Source organism: Cynocephalus volans, chromosome 11 (genome assembly GCF_027409185.1).
Source record: "Cynocephalus volans isolate mCynVol1 chromosome 11, mCynVol1.pri, whole genome shotgun sequence".
Classification (NCBI taxonomy): domain Eukaryota; kingdom Metazoa; phylum Chordata; class Mammalia; order Dermoptera; family Cynocephalidae; genus Cynocephalus; species Cynocephalus volans.
Window position 1 is genome coordinate 87,427,787 of NC_084470.1, and position 21,891 is coordinate 87,449,677.

The window sequence follows — 21,891 nt, forward strand, 5'->3', positions numbered from 1 at the left end:
GGCAACATGTTTCTATGATAACATTTGACCCAAAATTTTCATTTCTGGAAATTCACCAAAAAGAAATAACTGGAAAGGTATGTATAAACACATGTACAGAGGTATTCATCACAGCATTATTTATAATGATATATAATTGAAAAAATCTTGACTGTTTTTTCTTAAAAAAAAGATACTGGTTATGTTAATTGTTTTTTCTATACAGTGAAATAGAGTTTGAGCATCCCTAATCTGAAAGGCTGAAATCCTCCAAATTCTGAAATATTTTGAGCACTGACATTAAGTTCAAAGGAAATGCTCATGGAAGCTTTTTGTATTTTGGATTTTCAGATTTAGGATGCTCAACCAGTATGTATTTTGCAAACATTTCAAAATCCGAATAATTCCAAAATCTGAAACACTTCTGGTCCCAAGCATTTTGGATAGAGGATACGCAGCCTGTGCTAGGTGATCATTTTTGACATGGGAATGTTGATGATTGCTTGGTGAAAGAGGCTGGCTATATGCCAGTATTATGGTATGATATTTTTGTAAAAAATGTGTATGTATAAATTACAGTTTTGAAAGACTAAGAGGAAATAACTTGTTGAGTGTATGTCTGTAGATAGTGGAATTACTAGTGGGGTTTTTTTTTCCCCTTTGTGCTTTTCTCTGGTTTCCAAGCTTTCCCTTTTGAACATGTGTAATTTTCTAATTAGAAGAAAGCTTTTTCTTTATGTAAATAATACATGTTTATTTTAAAATCAGAAATTATAGATGAGTGAGAAGAGAAAAAAAATCACTTGTCATTTCAGTTATTTTGGGGGCTACATAATCTCTATGGCGCCTACTACAGAAAACAAGTATCGTTTCTTACCACAGAAGACAAGGCTAATGTCTGAAGTTGCTCTTACTTGCTGCTTTGTATTGAGCTGCTGGAAAATATTTAACCAACGTAACAGCAGTACTTAGCCTTTTGTACTCTTGTATTGACTAAATGCCTCTTCCTTGCTTCCTGTTAAGTATCCTCATTTACCCAGTGCCATTCACAGAACTAGTCTCAGGACACAGATTAGTGTTAGGGAAGCAGAAAAGCTAATTGACCAAAAAATGACCTCAGATGTAAAATTCTAAATGGGAAGGGACTCAGAGATCCGCTAGTTCAGTCCACTTCTTTTACAGATGAGGAAACAGGTCCAGAGAGATTAGATGTCTCGACCAACATCTTGCAACAAATTAAAAGCAGAGTCAGGAGGCAGACCTGCCACGTTTTCATTATGGGATATTGATGCACATCTAACATAGAGGCTTCTTCAGATTGTCCTGACATCTTCTTTTTGTTTGTTTTTAAAGCTTTTTGATTTAGTGTACAGAGAAGAGACTCTGCTTAATGTCATTAAAAGTGTCACTCGCAATGGACGGTCCATCATCTTGACAGCGGTTCTGGCCTTGATTCTGGTTTACCTGTTCTCGATAGTGGGCTATCTTTTCTTCAAGGATGATTTTATCTTGGAAGTAGATAGGTTGCCCAATGAAACAGCTCTTCCAGGTGGGTTTGGGATCTTTTTTAATGTTAAAAGGATATTTCCTGATTATAACTGAACTAAAGAAAATAATAACTTTAGCAGTGTAGATATCTTCCTTTTGTGTCTCCCTAACACATAGTGTGAATTTTGAATTCTTAAAATTCTTAGTTCTCACTTTATTCAAAGGGCAGTGTGATATATGGGAAACTAAGGGTAAGTGACCATATCTGATATTAAATTTATCTACTAAAGTCATATTTTAAATTAGGACAACTTTTTCATAAAGCAATTTGGCCACATATATTGAAAGCATAGGAATATACGTCCCCTTGACTTAGTAAATCTACTTCTAGGAGTTTAAAGAAAAAAATCTGACTGCGCATGTAAAAACAGATGTATATGGGAGAGTGTTCACTCAGTGTGACATTGGAAGCAATCTAAATGTAAGAGGATGTCTCAGATTATTGTATATCAATGGGGTGGAGCATTCTGCACGCAGGGTACATCAATGGGAAAATAGCCACATGATATAGTGGAAAGTGGCAAAATAACTGTGGTACAATCACATGTATATTTTTTAAAAGTTAAAAAGTCCATATATGTCTTTTAAAATATGGATTAATATACCCCTAAACTGCTAGCAGTGGCTATCTCTGGGACTTTTTAAAAATTATATGCAGGTTTTACAATGAGTTTGTTATTTTTCATATACAGCAAGAACAGATTTATAATTTTGAGAATGAAAAAAAATGATCATACATTTGAGTGATATTCAGGTGCTCTTTTCTGTCAATTAAAATAGTTGGCACTACTTAGTGAAATGTTAGTGGTTTTTCATCAAGTAGCCAGGCACCCTGAGTCAAGGAATAAACTGGAATTGTTGTGATTAAATGAGCCAGGCAGCCTTTGTTTTCTCCCTCCCCAATGCTGTATTCCTGGCATGTAACTCCAGCCTCCACGTTAACAACTAAGTGGCATTTACTACCAATCATCTTAGGGTTCTGAACTAAACTGGTCTGGACCTCTGATTTCCATTAATGCCCGCTGATGCTTCTCATGCAGACTTGGTATAAATCTTGCTAGAGTCTGTACGTTCAGTAGTATTTGTCTAAGAGTTTCAGCTGTTTGTCTTTAAAGCTGGAGAGGTGCTATTTAAGTGCGATATTTCTAGTAAGCCTACAGGAATTGACATTTTTGGCTTTTTTCCCATCCAGATCATCAAATGAAAGTGTAAATTGCATCTCTGCTTTGAATTTATGTACAGGATTGTAGGGTGTTATTTATGTAAAGAATTGTTTAATCAGCCGTGAATTGGGAACTTCAAACATTTTAACCATATGCTGCTAGATTGTTCATCATAAAATTTTCTTCTCTCTCCCAGAAACCAGTGAGAGTTTGGCAAGCGAGTTCCTGTACTCTGATGTGTGTAGGGTGGAGACTGGAGAGAACTGTTCCTCACCTGCACCCAAACAGGGTAGGACTTCATAGCCTTAAGCTCCACGTTAATACCAGACTCCTCAAGAGGCTTAAATGATGCAGGTGATGCTGGAAGTGGATTAGAGCAAATTTACTGCTGAGAAGTCAGGCCAGTAGCAAAGGGGAAAGGCTGGGAGAGAGGAGGGAGATAAAGGGAAAAGAGGGCTACATGTGAAGAAAATATCAGATTTGATTCAGCCAACTTTTATTAAGTGCCCACAGTTTTCCACTATTGTACTCTGAGACAATAATCTAGTGGGAGAGGCAGGCAGATAAATAGATGATTTTATAGAGAAATGCTGGGAATAAGGATGGAATGTAGAAGATAGGCACCCAGACTAATATTAGGATAAGGGTATCATCAAGGAGGTGGGGTAGGTATCCTAGATAGAGGGAAGAGCATATCTAAAGGCTTAAAGGTAAAATACAGCAAGTTTGGGGAGATAATGATTATGAGGAAAGAGAGTAACAGGAGATGAAATCAGAGATAGAAGCAAAGGGCCAGATTGTGAAGGGTCTTATATGTCAGGCTAAGGAGGTTAAACTTCATCCACAGGATGGTTGGAAATTGTTGAAAGGGGAGTGATCAGATGAGATCTGCGTTTTAGCAAGACCATTCTCACTGCAGCTGGGGAAGCACAAGATGTGCAGCAAGGCATGGCTCTGGCTCCATAACCAGTAAGAATGAGCAGCTTCCAGTGTAAAGCAGTTTATCCAGCGGACCTGCTGTAAAATGGTGCTGAATTTAGTCCTCACAGCAGACATCCCCCATGAGGAACCTGGGTCTGTGGCAGTACCCTCAGCTGAGAGACAAGATGCTTGTGACTGGGAGTGGTTAAGCAATTTATCTGATGTCAAATGATTCTTCACAGCTGGGACTAGAGTTTAAAATCTGACAAGGACAGGGAATGTTTTAGATGTAATAGAGGGAGGGCACCACTGGAATGGCTTGGGAAGTTAGCAGGGGTTAGGGATGAAGACAGAATTGCTCCAGATGACTTTAGCTTTGGAAAGAAAGTGTTTCACTCTTTATTCCTTCATTTTGTTTTTTCTTGTGCCTGTCAGGAGACATAATTGCAAAATCACAGTATCTCTTTTCCCCTCACGTTTTAACTCTGTTATCACTTGCCATAGAGCTGGGCCCTGCAGAAGTAACAGAGCAGGATAAAGAGCACACGTGTGAGACGCTGCTGATGTGCATTGTCACTGTACTGAGTCACGGGCTGCGAAGCGGGGGCGGAGTTGGAGATGTGCTCAGGAAGCCATCCAAGGAGGTAAATTAATCCCGAGGGGAAGGAAGGGCAGGGGGTGGCCGGGTGGGTGCTGAGTGTAAACTGATGGCAGAGGCAGAGCCGGGTAGCGATGAGCAGCTGGGTGGGACTCACTAGTCAAAGCTTCTTCCTCTCCGTTGATCCTATCAAAGCAGAGCAGCGAAAACAGCAGAGTGCAGGGGGCAGCTTTATTTCTCCCTTCAGTAGACTTAAGTATTGTTTCCCTCAGGGTTGGTTCTGGCCTACCTGAACACAGTTCTAGAACCCTCTTGGTTGTGTGACATAAGACTTGAAGAAGTCACAATTTAGATGCAGGGTGTGAAAAGAGATGTAGTTGTGGGTTTTAAAGTTTAATTTCTGTCCAAGTATGCATCAGTCTAACCTGAGCTGTGCCCCAGGCTCTGCAGATCGAAGGGTGGGAAGGGAACCGCACTGATTCAGATACCTCTCTTTTGCAGGAACCGCTCTTTGCCGCTAGAGTGATTTATGACCTCTTGTTCTTCTTCATGGTCATCATCATTGTCCTTAACCTGATTTTTGGGGTTATCATTGACACCTTTGCTGACCTGAGGAGTGAGAAGCAGAAGAAGGAGGAGATCTTAAAGACCACATGCTTTATCTGTGGTGAGTGTCACTGCCCAGCCTGCCCAGCATGGCATAGGCACGTGGAGATGTCAAGGGCGTGATGTGACGGGGTGTGCCTGGGTGTTCTTTGGGAGGGGCACTGGCTGCGTTCTCTTGACTCTGTGCCCTCTGCAGCAAGTGCGGCTCTACTTTGCCTTTATTCTGCTGGGAAGTGCGTGGAGTGCCGATGAATTCTGTGCAGCAGTTGCCAGTTTTGGGGGTCAGACATGTGACCACACATTACTTAAAACAAATGCATCTCAGGGTCTTTTTGTTGTTGGATTACCTGAGCTTAACGTTGGTCCCATTCTAAGTAAACTAGAATGGAGATACTTCATCCAACTCCAGCTCACGGGTGTCTTCACTACTATCTGCAGTGATAAAATATTCCTCTTAGAATATGGTGAAAGTTCAGAGCTTGGGCTCGGGAGTTGGCCTTCTGGTTGAGCTTCTGTTGCTTGCTAGATGTGTAACCGTGGTTTAGCCACTTAACTTCATTGAACCGTTCTTCCTCATCTGTGAAATGGATACAACAATATGTACTCTGTATTAGTATGAAAATCGGGAGGGAGGCTTATGTAACACACCTAGCAGCCTCTGGGACACTGTAGGTACCTGAGGATAAGTAGTCACCTGCTACGTAAAAGAGGTGTGGGATACCAAAGAAGTCATTCTCAATATAACTATGGGAAAATATATGTAAATGTAAACTAAATCATTAGTAGGAATCTGCTGGCTGAGTAATCATTTCAGTATTATTCAAAATATAGTTTCTAGGTATGTAAATTTTTTACTGATATGTATACTAAAAACTGAGCATTTTCTATTTAAAAACTTAAATTCTTTGCTTTTTGCCCTTTTGAAACGTTTTTAAGCTTTTTAAAAAACATATATATATAATTTCTGAGTTACGGGAAAGTCATAAGACTAGTACAAAGAATTTTTATACATTCTTCACCCAGACTCCTCAGATATTAATGTTATACCTCCTTTGCTTTGTTCACACACACACAATTTTTCTGAACAGTTTTGAGTGGGAGCGGCTAACACGATGCCCGTTTACCCATCGATATTTCAGTGTGTATTTCCTGAAAACAAGAACATTCTCTTATGTATCTCCAGTTTCATTTATCAAAATTGGGGAATTAAAACAGATATAGCACTACTGTCTAATCTGCAGATCTTATTCATGTTCCACCTTTCGTTCCAAGGATGTCCTCTGTAAGTCCCAAGACATGGGTCGCATTTAGTTGTCATGCCTCTTTAGCCTCCATTGACATTTTTGAAGAATACGGGTCAGTTATTTTGTAGACTGTCCCTTGATGTGGGTTTGTCTGACGTTTCCCTGTGGTAAGACTGAGGTCTTGTATTTTTTACAGGAATATCAAAGATGTCATTGTGTTCTTCTCAGTGTGTCATAACAGGAAGCACATGGTGCCCATTCATCTTGTAACTGGTGATACTAACGTTGATCACTTGATTCAGGTGGTAATTGCCAGGTTTCTCACTTAAAGTTACTCTTTATGGAGAGATGTTTTGACATTGTGTAGTTATCCTATTATTCCTCAGGTTAAACTTTCACCCACTAGTTTTAGCATCCACTGATGATTCTCGCCTGAATCTGTCATGGTGGTGGTTGCCAAGTGATGATCTTCTTCATTATTCTTTCGACATTTGTTCGACTTTTTATTTCAAGAAAGAACTTTTTCTTCTCCCCATGTATGTTTGTATTTGTGACAACATGGATTCAGGGATTTTTATTGTATTCAGTGGATTATTCTCCTTACCTGCCGTTATTTATTTTGATGCTCAAATTGCCCCCAGATCTGGCCAGTGGGAGCCCCTGCAAGTTGGCTTCTGTGTTTTGTCAAGTCTTCATCATTTTCTATGTACTTCCTTACATTTTTTAGCACCATAAGATATTCCAGGCTCAGATTTATCTTGTACCCTCCCTGACCCAGCCCTGGAATCAGCCATTTCGCCAAAGAGCCCTGCTTCTTTTTAGTGGAAAGTGGTATTTAGAAGCCAGGATCTGGGGGCAAGGCGTGCTCATTCCTGTGGGTGTGCCACTGCTCCCAGAGCTTATTAGGGTGCAGAGCTAGAGGACAGGTGACTGTATGCATGTATTTATATGTATAGGTATGCATATGTAGCTAAATACATCTGTATCTATATTTTTATATACATATGAAAAAAGATGAGTTCATACTGATAACTCTAATTCCAGTTCAGCATTACAGGGTTCATTCAGTCTTTCTCCCTTTCCATATCTGTGCTCCCTTCTTTGACAGTGAGGAATCTGGCTCCCATTATCCACAATATTTTTACTTATTTGCTCAATTCTAGAGTACATAGAAACTGGTTTCAGAATTGCTCACCCAGACTTCTGTGAAATATACTTACCAGCTAGAGTTCAAAATTTGTTGAAAGTTCTTTTTGTCCTTATTCTGTCTCCTCAAAAAACTTTTAACATGTCTGCATTTTGGCATTGACCTGGGAGAAGGGACCTCACATTCTCTGGTTGCCTGTTCTGTGTGAGTGCATCACACACGTCCTCATTAAACCCCGACACTCCTGGAAGATGGCAGTCTTCCCAGTCACTGACAAGGCAGCTAAGGCACATGGGGATTAAGTGGCAACCAGTAAGCGCAGAGGTGGGATTCAAACCCAAGTCAGACTCACAGCCTGTGTTTTCCTGCCCTAATGTGAAAGTAAATGCATTTGTAAGGCCGGGATAATCTAATGCTTTATAAAGACGGGAGTGAGACAACAGCCTTCTCTGTAGCCACAGTCCTGCCATGGGTTTTTCTGCACCATGGCTGCTCATTTGGGCTGGGGCTTTCTGTCTCTTGTTTAGGCTTGGAAAGAGACAAGTTTGACAACAAGACCGTGACCTTTGAAGAGCACATCAAGGAAGAACACAACATGTGGCACTATCTGTGCTTCATCGTCCTGGTGAAAGTAAAGGACTCCACAGAGTACACGGGGCCTGAGAGTTACGTGGCAGAAATGATCAAGGTGAGTGGGAAAGTGTCCCGGGGGCCAGGTGGATTTGGGGCCTGCTGGCCTGGCTTCTCAGCCTGGAGCATGGCCCTGGCAGCCAGTGGGGAGCTACCCAGCAGAAAATTCACATATGGTGTTGACTGAGCCCTTCCCATGGATGAGGCACTAGACTCTGTGAATTTTGAGTATTCTCACAGTGATCCTCAGAACCACCAGACAGGTGCTATCAGCCTATTTTAAAGGAGGAAACACTGAGGCTCAGAAAAATTAGCAGCTGGGGATTTAACCTAGAACAAACTCCATAGCCCGACTTCCCATCTCTGTGTTGTTAATCTGCCTCTCTTCTTGATAATGCTCCCCCCCCCCCGCCGCCTCTTTAAATAACACCTAGTCTCTAAGAGGTGTCTTAAAAACAAAATGATCACTCGGTATAGTTCAGCATAATTTGTTTGGCCTTAGCCTAGCCTATCTGGGAGACGCTTTGCCTATCATCAGGAAGGGATCACATGATGGAGGAATTTGAGTCCCAAATTAATCTTCTTGCAGATGGGAAGTGTGAACTCCCATGTCCCAGGAAGCAGGGAGGCTGCTGCAGGTTTGTAGAGCAGGCAGGGCTTTGCGGAGGCACCATACGTGTGCTGTGGGAGTCCCGGGCCAGCTGTCCTTTCAGACCTGTGCTTCCTGAACTTCATTAGAATGTTCAGTGGCTTGTGGTAGAGTGAGGGGGCATGAACTGTGAGATCTAGGGAATCTCTGTGATTTACACCTGCTCACCCTGAGGAGCAGGGCCGTTAGCTACTAAGAAAGACTGCACAGTTCGCCAGTTCCCAAGGACTTGAGCACTCTGCCTGATAACATTATCCTAAAGGAGCCCTTCTCTGTTTTTTATGCAGGTGTGATTTTCAAACTTTTTATGTTAACATACCCAAAGTCAGATCTGTTCATATGAGAATCATTCATATGCTTAGGCACAGGCAGGCTTTCAGTTTTATGGCCAGCAGGGCGGCAGCATCATGTGGTAATTTTTCTGAACACCTACATTAGGCTCTCCAAGGTTCTGGAGGGCTCTCTGGAGATACTGTGCCGTCTGTACCCTTGAGGTCCTTGGAGCCTAATTCCATTCTTCTCATATTTTAATGTACACATGAATCATCTGGAGAGTTTGTTGAAATTCAAATTCTGACTCAGCAATCACTGCCAGGACTTGAGATTCTGCATTTCCAGCAACCTTCCAGGGGATGCCGAAGCTGAAGCTGATGTGTCAATCACCCTCTGAGTAGTAAGAATCTAACCGAAGAGACAAAACAGATGCCGATTTAAGAAATTACCATCCAAGCTGGTTATATGAATACTGAGGAGAAAGAGTCCTAATCCTTTATATGCATTTAGCCCTCTTCAGTTTGTAACGTTCTTCCACATCTCGTATTGTATTTGGTCACTAAAATTACCCTCAGTGGGGAACCAGGGGGAGGGAACTTCTGGAGTGAGGAGAAATGGTGAGGGTTTGTAGCAGAGATGACTTTTGGAAGGGGTTTGAAAGAGAGAGGGTGAAGAGCCAGAGGTCATAGATGAGCAGAAGGGAAGAGAAAACATCAACACAGAGAGGGGCGGAGAAGGACAGTTCCACAGTGAGGATGATGGTGTGTCACTTGTGCAGATGAAAGCCAGGCTGGGGGTTAAGTGACCTGCCTAGGAACAGCTCAGGAGGAGCCCAGGTAGGACTCACACCCAGGTTGGACCGACTCCAGAAACACATCCTGTAGTCATGCTGTCAGTAGGACGCTGGCGGGGGGCTGGCGAGACTGGGCCAGGTGGGAACAGAATCCTGTTTTTAAGGAGATTAGGAGTTCCGATAGGTGCCGGAGCATTAGATTTTCACAGGGGAGGTTTCCAGGGTCAGGACACATTAACTGAACCATTCTCCAATCCTTTCTTTTCCTGCAATTGTTGACACAGCAAGTTGAACCCTATTTTATCAGTGTCCACGCTGACACAGACCTGTCCCTAGACACAGATTATGGCTTCGTTTGCATCAGTCTTATAATGCACAGAAGAGACGGCCTGCACTTGTCACCGTTGTCACACCTCGCTCTTCTCCCTCACTTCGTTTTCTTCTCTGTAAAGTGTTTGAATGGGCCGTGTCTTTACACCATTCAGGGGCCAGTTTTGAAGTTTTCTGTTAATCACCTCACTTTACAGTCACAGAAAGCTCTGGCACCCTTCTGGGTTTCTGTCTCAGTCATGAAGACTTACAGGAGTCTTGTGAGTAGTCACTTGATGTGGATTAAGAACTAGAGTGACCCCTTGCCTGCCACCCAGCCTGGTCACTGCGATGCTCTGAGAGCCAAGCACTCAGTGTGTTTTCCTAGCTACGTCATTCTCGGTCATGTAAAACTTCTTGTCAAAAAACCTAGAAATCTGCAGCATCAAAGAATTTTTAACTCTGAATGTCAAAGTTGCTGAGGAACCAGATGTTTTGTGTGCCAAGCAATGGCTCTCAGAAGCCGTCTAATCCACCGGCTGAAAGGCAGCACCTCTAGTCTTGAAGCCCCATGAATCCCTGCCAGGGACTCCTAAGAGGGCATTAGCCACAGCAGGGCAGATGCTGGGGTGCTCAGCCAAATCACTCAGTGGGGGCTGGAGCCCTGGGGACCTCAGCTGCGGTGAGGTAGGTTGCATGACCACATCGTGGACCCAGCTTAGTCATGCCCTGTGGATGCAGCCACAGCCAGGAGATGAGGTCCCCACCAGCCTCCCTCCTGAGGAGGTGGGCACCCTACCCCTGCTTCTGGAAGGAAAAATCAGGTGATCTCCAAGGTAAACCAACCCCATGAGGCTGCAGTCACCCCAGCATGGAGAAGAGAGGAGAGACGGCTAACGAGCAGTGTCAGAGATGGAAGGAAAAGTTCACAGCCCCTTTGCTTCCCTCACGTCCCAAGAGAAGTCTCTGAGTCAGGCTCCTCGGGGACATGTGTACCTCAGGAAAACTGCTGAATATAGAGTAGAAGGTTGGGGAATTTTAATTCTTCTGTAGCTCTCCTTTGGCCTGTTGATTAAGATCCCAGAGGCTCCTGAAGACACGTGAAGTAATAGCTGCCAAAGGCCACCCAGCAGAACCAGAGGCCTCAGCTCGTCACCGGGAAGGTGGAGGGGCTCTTCACAGCTGCCCTGAGGACAGCTCCCTGCAGACTGCGGTGTCAGGGGTGGCAAATAGGTTTTTATCTCCACACACACACACAAAAGTAGAATCTGCCTGGGCACCATCTTGAGAAGGATCTTGAAGCCCAGGCTGACTTTGAGAGAATGACATTTGACTCGTCCTGGCTGAAAGGGCTCAGGAGGACAGCTGTGTGCTGAGTGGTGGCCCTTCCTGCCTACACCCACCTCCCGAAGGCAGTTTTCCTCCGTGGGTGGCTGCTTGGCCTTATGAAACCACAAGACAGCTTTGCTGGATGACACACATCACCTCTCTTCCTTCTGGAACTGGCATACAGTCAAAGTGACAGGACCTCTTCTCTCCATAAATGGAAATGGTGTGTTGCTTGCCAGCGCTGGAGGAAGGGAAAGGAGGAGACTTTGAGGAAGCTCCGTCTCACAGCTGAGAACTTCACAGCCAGCCGTTCACCCACAGTTCATTTTCACTTGAACATAATAGAAGATCGTGTATTCTCTTCTGTCTCCTCCATGTCATCCCCCCCTGCTCTCATTGGAGATGGGAATAGCCTGGCAAAGGCAAGACAAAGCTAATGCCAACCATGAAGTCATCACTACCCAAGAATTGAATCTGGAGGCAGAAGATACCAGGTTTGAGTGTCAGCTTTGCTCCTTCCTGGCTGCGTAACCCCGGGCGAGTCATGGGACTTCACTGACCTGAGTTTCCTGTCTGTCCTCCTGTTTCCCCTTGGATGGTGGAAATGAGATACACGTTTGGGACCCGGCAGGGGGTCGGCACCCATGGAGAGGGGCGCAGTCACAGAGCACAGTCAGCCCAAAGCAGAGGGGCGGACAGAAGCAGCGTTTGCTGTGGTTCCAAGACTCTAAGACACCTCGGCTGTTGGCACATTGTTGCCAAGACAAGTCAGAATGGGCTTCTTGACTCAGAACTTCCTCCCATGGAAAATCCCTGTGTCGTCTTCTGTCTTAAACTTTAAATCTTTAAGTGTCCTTAAACTTTGAGGCAGGGCATGGTTGACATTATCATTCTTTTTCCGTTGACTCAGGCACAGATACTTGTGAATTCTATCCATGTGTTTAGTGATCTCTTCTACTTGCTCTCACTGCCCAAAATTAGGGCTTCCATTGATTTGGGGAGTGGACCCTGAGTTCTGTGTATTAAGGACAGACCTTAGGTTATATCATGAGATTACACTTGGTTTGCTGGTAGATTTGTCCCTCAACTCAAGCACCTGATGGGAAGTGGCACGGTGGCTCAAATAGCCATGGGATGCTGACCCTTTTACAGTGCCACTTAGTCCAGGAGACACAGTCTCATATACTTTGACCTCAGACAGGGCTGTGCTTTCAGAGAAATGTGACTACGGAGTGACCTCACATAGCCTCTGGCAGTTCAACACAGGAGAAAAAACCTGAGTTTCCTTTCCCCATAGCAACTGGAATTTTGGTGCTATCATAAAGAGTTTTGGTGATAGCCTTCTTTAATAAATAATATTTTTAACCTTGATCTACATTTTAGTTTTCACAATAATTTATGTGCCACAAACCTTTTGTGAATAACTTTAGCACCATTTGGTTTTGCTCTGATGGCAACTGAACCGAGCAATTGTGTTAGTCTGTAGATGATGATTGAGGGGCCATGATACTGGATGTACTTAATCTGAGCAAGTGGCAAGTTCACTGTGAGTACTTTGCCTGAGAGAATTTAAATACTGCACAGTGGGCATGTCGTAGGTTAAAGATCAAATATATGATTCCCAGCAAAGACACAGCAGCTCATTTTTCTAGTACAGTGAAGTGCAGGAGACTAACTTATTCTTGAAAGGTAGAAACTCAGGAAGCATTAAGAAGGAAGATTGGTAGAGAAGATCAGACAATAACCGAAATATAAGGCATCTCTTTTGCTAATTAAATATAGTTTTTGCTTCTTTATTTTAGAATTCTAACATAATTCATATTTTCAGAGGTGTCGTTTTGAGTGAATCCCATATAAAAACAGGACAATCAGATAGGATGTTATTCATCCACATTTCAAAATGTCCTGATACCTTGGGCTGCTCTGGCTACTTCTCTTCTCCAGGGTAGCATGTTCATTGACTACTAATGTGGATGGTGAAATAATTGGGGAGCATCTATCTCCCCACAGTAGATTGCATGTCCAGGGATGCAACAAGTCTGCTGTTTCAGGAGGAACGGTCTGTGCTGTGCTCTGCTTTGCCGTGGCATGGGCAGGTAGATGATAACTAATAATAGGACACATTTAATCAGTGTGTATAAAATAAACACTTCATGTGCGTGATCTCGTCTAATCCTTGTTGCACCTTGGTAGGGGGAACTATTACCATTTTGCAGATGGGAACCTAAAGCTCAGGAAGGTTAAGCAGCTTCTCCAGGGTCTCCCTGCTGGGAAGTGCTAGAGCCGAGATTGAAGTCCAGATCTGCTGAGTCAGAACCCACCCCCAGCTGTCCTACCCACTCATCCATGTGTGGTTACAGATGTGGCTACATCTGTGCACATGGAAACAGCCCTCTGTATCAGGAACCTGTAGCTGTTGGTTGACTGGCTCACTTCCCAGGCTCCCCACCCCAAGTGGTACTGCATTAGCTACCTTTGAAAGAAGCAAGACACAGAGAAGGCACCGCTGGGGGTAGGGAGAAGAGTCGGGGAGAGGATCTCCTGGCTAGTGCTGACTGGCTAATGCTGAAATCAACAAGACAGGAGCTTCCTGCATTAGATGGGGTTGAATTCTCAGGCAGCTACCTCACCTCTCCTGAAGGGGGTTGTTCAAATGACAGGAGTTCAGGAAAGGGTAAATCTAAGCTCTTGCAAGGTGTATCTGAGATATATGTTAATTTTGACTTGCTAAAATATGATGAACTTCACTACACTCACTTAAGCTTGAAGCAGGGAATGATATGTCCTTTGGTGGCCAGATTTGGGGGGAGAGAGTGGTGTCTAAGAAAAAGGGGAAGGATGGTTCACCAGAACCACAGCCAGACTGGAGCTTCCACACCCAGGTGACGCATCTGAATGAGTGTAACTCCCCAATAATTAAACATTAGAATGTCTGATCCATCATCCTTTAAGCTCAATGCTGACTTTTTCTCACAGCTGAAGTAGACACCTCTCTTCTCTGTCTGTCTCTCTCTCTCACTCACTCTCTCAACACATGCCCGCACACTATCTTCCATTGGAGATTTCCCAGTTTGTTCCATTATGCATTAGTTCACTTGACCCCTTGAGAAACTAGCTGAACAAGGAAATAAAAGCAAAGGAGCAGTTTTTCAGATCAAAAGTAGCATCAACATGGCAGCAGTGGAAGCCTAGCAGAAGGCAGTGGGGTCCTGTTGCACAGAAAGGGAGAATCCAGGAGCCTGCATTCCTAGGAAATGCTTTCCTGAAAGCTGCAGGCAATTCACATCAAAACAGCCATCTAAGAGCATTTTTGCCTGAAAACATCTCCTGGGTACATTTTCCAAGCAAATAATTTCTATTAGCAAATTAAGCACTACTAAATATCTATGAGGAAACATTGTGAGAAGATTCAAGAGCATGAGGACATCTGGCCCTAGCACTTGTGTTTACCTATATTTGATAAAAAGACACAGGAAGGTAACACAGTGAGAAACCAACTTGTTAACAAGAGCAAAAGATGAAAATGGGAACTGGATACCTGTGTGTCACCACTTTCTGTTTAAAAGGGGAAGTGGCCGAAGTCTTACACTTTTCTTGACCTAAGAGAGAGCCTGGTGCTGTAAAATCTGCAGACAGGCACTTTCCACAGTGGGGACAGCAGCTTTCTGCCAGAGGTAGTGCAAGGCACCGAGGGAGGGGGCTGGAGGAAGTAACTCGGGACAGCAGTGGAGACGAGAATTGCTTGTGGATTGTAATTAGATCAGAGGGAGGCCTTGGACGCTGGGGGGAAGGGATGGTGGCAGTGGCCACCAGAGTAAGGAAGTAAACATAAAAATTCACACAGCTGACATGAGGGGTTATTGGAGATTGGAGTCCCTGCCAGACAGGACTTAGAGTACGGGGGACAGGACGGGAGAGTCCAGCAGGGCGTGCACCTAACTCTACCGTGACCTTTCTTTCCGCCTGAGTTCTGGCCACCTGTGGGCTTCCTTACGCATCGGGCAGGTCCTGGCTGTTGAGGAAGTGACATGGACCCCCTCTGCTTCATGCATATGTGCAGTGAGGGGGTCAGACATTTATCCTGGAATTCTAGTGAGCGTGCTGGGAGGAGGGAGTGCTTTGATAAGTTTCTGGGATGCTGATATTTCAGTGTTGGCAATGTTGTGTCAACAGCTTCCCTGCCTAACCTGGGAGGCCACGAGCAATGGCTAAAATTTCACCTGGGCTCTGAAAGCCCTTAAGGTGGGTGAGGGCACAGCCTGTGCTGCCCTCTGAATATGATTCCCGGGTGGCCTCCTGAAGTTAGCTGACACCACGGCAGCGTTCAGGAATACGGAACAAGGGAGAAGAGAAGAGGCATTTGGCATTGGCTTCTCAGTGGCTGGAAACAGTGTGTCAGCATCATCGGACTTGCCTGCAGCCAGCCGGCGTGCTTTCGCCCCACCCTCCGCACTTGAGCTTGGGTTCATGTCAGTGGCAGCCGCACAAAGCAGTTGCTGAGTTTAAGATTCCCCACCCAGCCTTGTAACACCCTCTGCCCTCCAGTCTAGAGGGGGGTGAAGTCACCCTGCATCCCACTAAGCACTTCACGGGCACATGTCTTTTTATTCTGAAGCACTTGACATTTGGGCCCTGGTTCTGCACAGACCTCCCAGCTCTCTCTGAATTTTCCACACTTTGACCTTCATGGAGTGTGTGCTGGGTGCTGTTTATATCAGTGAGCTGGACAGAGCCATCATCTGCCTTAAACAAACTTATATGCTACAGCAGAGCATGGGGAATTAGATATACACAGGAGTCTGGTCCACGAAACTGTGAATGAGAGGGTCATGCACAGTGATTCTTAGCTCAGTCAGCTGAAGACTGGTTTACCGCCCACGACTCCAGTTCTCCCCACTGGTTAGTTCTTCCAAGGATGTGAGTATGAACTTATGTGTTTGTACATGCACATATAAAATATTTGCATACACACACATTTCCCCCAACTTGGCAGACTTGATAAGCTCCAAAAATGTTTTTCTCCACTTCATACCTTGCACCACCCTCCTGCTCCTCCCCCACTACAGACTCCACAGGGTGCCCTGCTTCCGTTCCACACATCCCAACTATGTTTGTAAATCCTTTCCTTAACTCCTTTCTGTCCTGTTTATTCTCAATATTGACTGTCTGACAGAGCTAGACTGTTGGGAAAATAGAATAGTTTGGTCAGGGCCCTTGCCTCAGGTCCAGTTGGGTGTGGTTTTAGCACATCCTTTGTAAGCAAATTTGTGTGTGTGTGTGTGTGTGTGTGTGTGTGTGTGTGGAGTTAGTGTGCATGCACACCAATGTATCTTTTTAGTTTTTGTTGCTATTCTTCAGAGAGAGAGAGAAAGGAGTTTTAGTGAAGCAGGCGGGTGGGCGTCTGCCTCAGGCATCCTCCCAGACCTTTTGGCCAGTTACCTAGCTCATAAACTTACGTGAAGGGGTCTGGGGACCCAGCCTGGCATGTGAAGGGTTTGTGACCCAGTCTGTGAACAGGCTTGAGGGGTCTGTGAGATCCAGACCCAGCCCTAGCTCGGCAATTGGCCCAGTTGGTACAGAATTACTGGCAGGTAAAAGAGCCCGACAGCTAGTGTGGTTGTGTAGCTAGACAGTTGGCGTTGGGACAGGATTAAAAGAGCTCCACAATCAGCCCAGGCGACAGGATTCCGACATTAGCAGTGGCTCCACATAGATGATAGCATCATATGCTGCTGAGAGGTGTGTAAACGTAAATTGCCTTTATAAAAATGCTCTAACCTGGAAAATGTTCTGAATTTGACTGTCTTTATCAAGTACGTATATTCAGAATTCTTTAAAACTTACCTCTTTAAAATGAAGCCTACTAGCATGTCTCTAGGGAATGGGGAAAAATTAGTACTTAGGTATAGTCATCTGTATTTGAAGGTTGTACAGGTGGACAAGACTTGCAGTTTTTACCTTTCACAAGCCCTCTCTCTTCAGACCCTCAGTTTTACCACCTGTAAAATGAGGAACTTGAACCAAAGGGTCTCTTGGGCCATTTTTAACTGTTAGATTCCACAAAGCACCTTTCAAAGTGGTGGCAGTTCATGAAATATGGAAGAGGGAGGTGTGGGCCTTCAGGCATATCAAGAACAAAGATGTGGGGAGGGAGAACGGGAGAGCTATGTGAATAAGTTAGTAAATGTTTGTGGCCAGACTGCAAGGGGCAGGTTAGGAAAAGGGGAGATTTGGAAAGGATCAAGGAAGTTGGAGAACCTGCACGTGGCAGATGGTCTCTTTCGTCTTTAGGAGGTCAAGCTGTGTGGCTCCTTTCTTCCAGATCACTTTCAAGTCAGTCACAGTACTGGACTCGCTCCTCACCTCTTTAGTAAGTCTTGTAGATGGCGATGAAGATAACATCTTCCTATCACTTCTTTCACAGAGTGTGTCTAAGCAGGACTGGCCTTCAGTAAAACCATTTCAGTCCAGAGGAGACTTCTAATATAGAAGCCCATCAGATGAGAGAGCTTAGGTTGAACACTGTTCTGTGTGAAGCAGCTCATTAGTGAGGCTCCTGTGTGTGTATGTCCAAGGTAAATGTATTTTTGTATGAAACAATAGCAAAGAACTTTGGAAAGCTGTTTAAGTAGGCTTAAAACAAACAAAAAAAATCATTGTATAAAAGTAATGAGATCAAAATTGGAAACTAATGGAATCCAGAAAAGGATAGAAGAAAACCAATAAAAATGGCTAAAAATCTCCATATATAACCACCTGGAATGTTCTGGTATATTTCTTAGCTAACTGAAAATGCAGGAGAAGTGGCCTAAGCAAAATGTCAGAGGCCAGCTTGGCTGCTGATTCAGGGAGAAAGGGAGTTAGCCTCATTGTTCCTTTTTAGGAATCTCAAGGGGACCGCCCAGCTCTTGGCCAGCACAGGCAGCTCACTCCACCTTTCTCTCCTCCTCTGTGACTTCTGGTTTCCTCACCCTGGCAGCCCCAGATGCCCAGGACCCACTGTGCCACTCCTAGTGGTGAGCCCTGCTTTCTCACAGCCCTGTGGGTGCCCAGGGGATGCTTCACCTGTGGCCCCTGAATGACTTGGAAGAATGATTATGCAGCTGGCTCTTCCTAGGGATTTCATCAGAAATGGGTGCGGTTCTCTCTGCTGGCATGAGCCTGTCTTTGTTATGCAGTATCATCCAAGAACAACTATTAACTGAGTCTGGAAAGGGCAATTGGTCATTCCAGCCCAGCTGAAGATTATATAATGTGGCCTGTTTTGGTAATGTCATTCAGAGCTCAAAAACAGGACTAGACTGACACCTCAATATGTGAGCAGCTTGGCCAACCTTTATGAGGTTTAGTTGGCAAAATAGAAATCAGTATCTCTAAAATGTTATCCCAGAGAAGTAAAGGAACTAGCTGTGCAGAGGAGTTGAGCACTGAAACTGGAGTCAATATCTAGACTGCAGTGCCAGCTCTGTGACCTTGGGCAGATGGCATATTAATTTATAATTTGCATAATGCTTTCCAGTTTATGGGACACTTTCACAGCCATTTGATCTTTACAATAACCCAGTGTGGTAGCTGGTGATCTCTTCCCAAAAGAAAAAAAAAAGAAACAGAGGCCCAGGTTGGTGAGCTGACTAATTGACTGCCCTGTGTACACGTTGGAGAGTCATGACTTGAACTCTCCAGCTTCTGATTCCAGGCCGTTGCTCTTTTTTGTGGACACACTGATGTTACAGGTTGTTGGAGAAATGTACAGAATCTATGAAATGTAGGAATATTGTATGTGGTTTGAGTTCATGTATTTTGGGACAAAGGGAACTGAGTCCTTGCATTCAGGGCTGGCCAACAAATTCCAGGTGTGGGATCTTTTTTTGTTTTTAATGAATAGACTATTTTTTAGAGCAGTTTTAGGTTCATATAAAAATGGAGCAGAAAGTACAGAGCTCCCATTCTTTCCAACTCCCTCCTCCTCAGTTTCCCCTATTATTAACAGTAGGCATTACTGTGGTATATTTGCTACAGTTGATATACCAATATTGGATACGTTATTATTAGTGAAAGTCCATTGCTTACATTAGGGTCACTCTTTGTGTTTTATATTCTGTGGATTTTGACAAATATATAATGGCACGTATCTACCATCATAGTGTCACACAGAGTAGTTTCACTGTCCTGCAAACACTCTGTGCTCCGTGTGCCCCTCCCTCCCTCTGAATCTGACAACCACTGATGTTCTTACTGTGTCTAAAGTTGGGATCCATTTAAAAAGTTTTTTTTAATGTATAATATTATAAATGGCAATTTCAGAGTCATCAAGCATGGTTAAAGATCATTATCACCATTTTTCACCCAGAGCAACAGATACTGTTTTATTTTTTTGCTGTGATCTTAAAAAAACAAATTCTAAAGATTAGTTATTTTCTTCCTCTTCAAGGGAAATTAATTTTCAAAACAAAGTTGTTTTCTTCCTCATTACCCTAGCTCACCAAAGGGATGATGATTTAAAGTTTATTGAGTGTCCTATATTCCTGCTTTGGAGAGTTAAGTATCTTCAAGCCTACTCCTCTGGGCATTTTCTGAGGGTTTAGATATATGGGGAGGCCAAGCAGCTGTTTCCAGGTCTCCCCCACCCCCTCCTAGTCATTTCTGTCACCTAAGCATCTCTGGACATTCTGGGAACGTCACATTTGCCTTCCTGCTTGGTAAGATAAGTGGAAATTGAGTCCACAGGACAGTCTGTCTCCTTGAGTCCTCCCAGAGGGAATTCTCGAGGGTAGAGAAGCAACCGGTCCATTTTTCTAAGACCCATCTTCTCTTCTACCCTCAGGCTCCCTACCTAAAAACCTCATTTTCTAATCTGGCTATAAAAGAACAAAGGATTCAACAGTAAATGTTCCATTATTTAGGTTGCTAAACAGAATTCTCTATCGGAACAGACTTTCTCTAAGGAGGTGATTGATTACCTCAGTCGTCTTTCTTAGAACAGCCTCTTCAGCTGAACCTGGGACGAAAAAAAAAAAATTCTCAGAATGATTAGTGTTTGCATCAAACAGTCCAACTTCCTCCTCCTCTCTCTCTGCCTCTCTCTCTTTCACACACACACACACACACACACACCCTCTCTATTTCCAGTCAAGGACATTTCAAGAGGCTGGTCAGTGCCACCCCCGTGTCTAAAACTTCAGTGTTTGCCTTGCAGGGACTTTTCCAACTTTACCTAGAAAAGAGCTAACCAGAACCTTAGCACTTGTGGTCAGCCTGCTTCCGGCTGTGGCTTCAGTTAGTTTGTCTGCTCTGACAGAGGAAGCACTTGCCGTGACGGGAACTGCGCTGGCTGGATTGCAGGAGGACCACGGCAGACAGTGCCTAATGACATTGGTATGTGAGATGCCAGCAGCAAGGAGCGACGTCTCAGAGCCAGAGTGGCAGATGTGGTTGATGGACACTCAGTGACCCCAGAAGCCTCCCCCAGCCGCACCCTCATGACCACATGCACACACACCCCAAGATGAGTTCGTGTATAAACAAAACGTCTTAGTTGAAGAGGACTTTCCCAAAAATGCACTGGAAGCCAAGACACAGATGTGTTTTAGATCTTGAATAGACATAAAGGCAAGATTCTGCAGACATTTCTAGGCCTTCAGACTCCGGCTGGCTGGAGAGCAGGGGGTGGTGGGCTTCAGTAGAGTCATTTAGCAGTTGAACAAGCTCAGTGTTTTGTACAAGGTCTTACCTAAATAGAAAGTAGTTGGATTCAGGTGTTATCGCTCTGCTCTTCTACTAATAATTGGGATAGCGTAAACATTTTCATTTTAGGATGTAGAGTCTCCGCACACAGGAGCGTCCTGGTGGTGAGGAACCTTACAGCACATCGGAGCTTAGCTTACTGCACAGCATGTTAAACCAACTGGAAATTGAGAGAACAGAGAACAGTTTGGCTAGAATTGCTAATTAATTTTAACTACTAGGTACTCCATGGTAATTTGAGATTTGACTTAACAGCCCGAGATGATGATTTAATTAAAATACTGGCAACACCTAGCATCTCAAATGTGGGGCTCCGCCCACTTCAGTGCAAAAGAGATAATGCTGCATGCCACCCAGGGTGCCTGAACTCCCTGTGGTGGAGCTGCTGTCATGTGCTTTAGGATTTTAGTGGGGTCCCTCCTACCCCAGCTTTTCATTATTAGATATTAAGAGAGGCAGTGGAGGTGAACATATATGGTGGTGATTGGTAAATATCTAGACCAGGAAATTCTTCTATCTTTGCATTGAAGGCTTCCTGTAAAATGAAGAATGAAGGTTTATGCCTAGGATCAGAGCACAGGGCCCAAAAGCAGCCTGTGGCAAATATGACCTTTTTTTGAAGTGTTGGGTTTTATTTTTAAACTGAATTTTATGTTCTGCTCCAGGGGGCATTTTTTGAGTTTAATATAAAAATATTTTCAGTTTACCATTGACTAAAATGGACATTCTAAAAAGATACATTATTTCCGTCTATGGCTTTATGTACCCCTTGGCAGGGTCTTTATGCACCAGGATTACAGGTATCCCATGTATAGAAGCACAAATAAACCTAAAAACAAACCCCCCCAACTGTAAGTGCCTGTCCTTTCCACTGAGGCAAGGAGGACAGATGCCCGCAGCAGCCCTGCTAATGGCAGGCGCATTCATGCCCTCAGCCCACACTCAGTGGGCACCAGGG

At 44.2% G+C, this 21,891-nt stretch overlaps 1 protein-coding gene across 1 annotated transcript in view; it reads left to right on the plus strand.

Annotated features, from left to right (window-relative positions):
• The window catches only part of ITPR1 (inositol 1,4,5-trisphosphate receptor type 1), a 315,422-nt gene that overhangs the window by 280,872 nt on the left and 12,659 nt on the right, over nt 1-21,891 (plus strand). Inside the window, exons 54-58 of the mRNA XM_063115344.1 lie at nt 1,333-1,528; nt 2,887-2,979; nt 4,116-4,255; nt 4,711-4,876; nt 7,734-7,894. Coding sequence (XP_062971414.1) covers nt 1,333-1,528; nt 2,887-2,979; nt 4,116-4,255; nt 4,711-4,876; nt 7,734-7,894 — 756 coding nt within the window. The remainder of the gene's footprint in view (nt 1-1,332; nt 1,529-2,886; nt 2,980-4,115; nt 4,256-4,710; nt 4,877-7,733; nt 7,895-21,891) is intronic.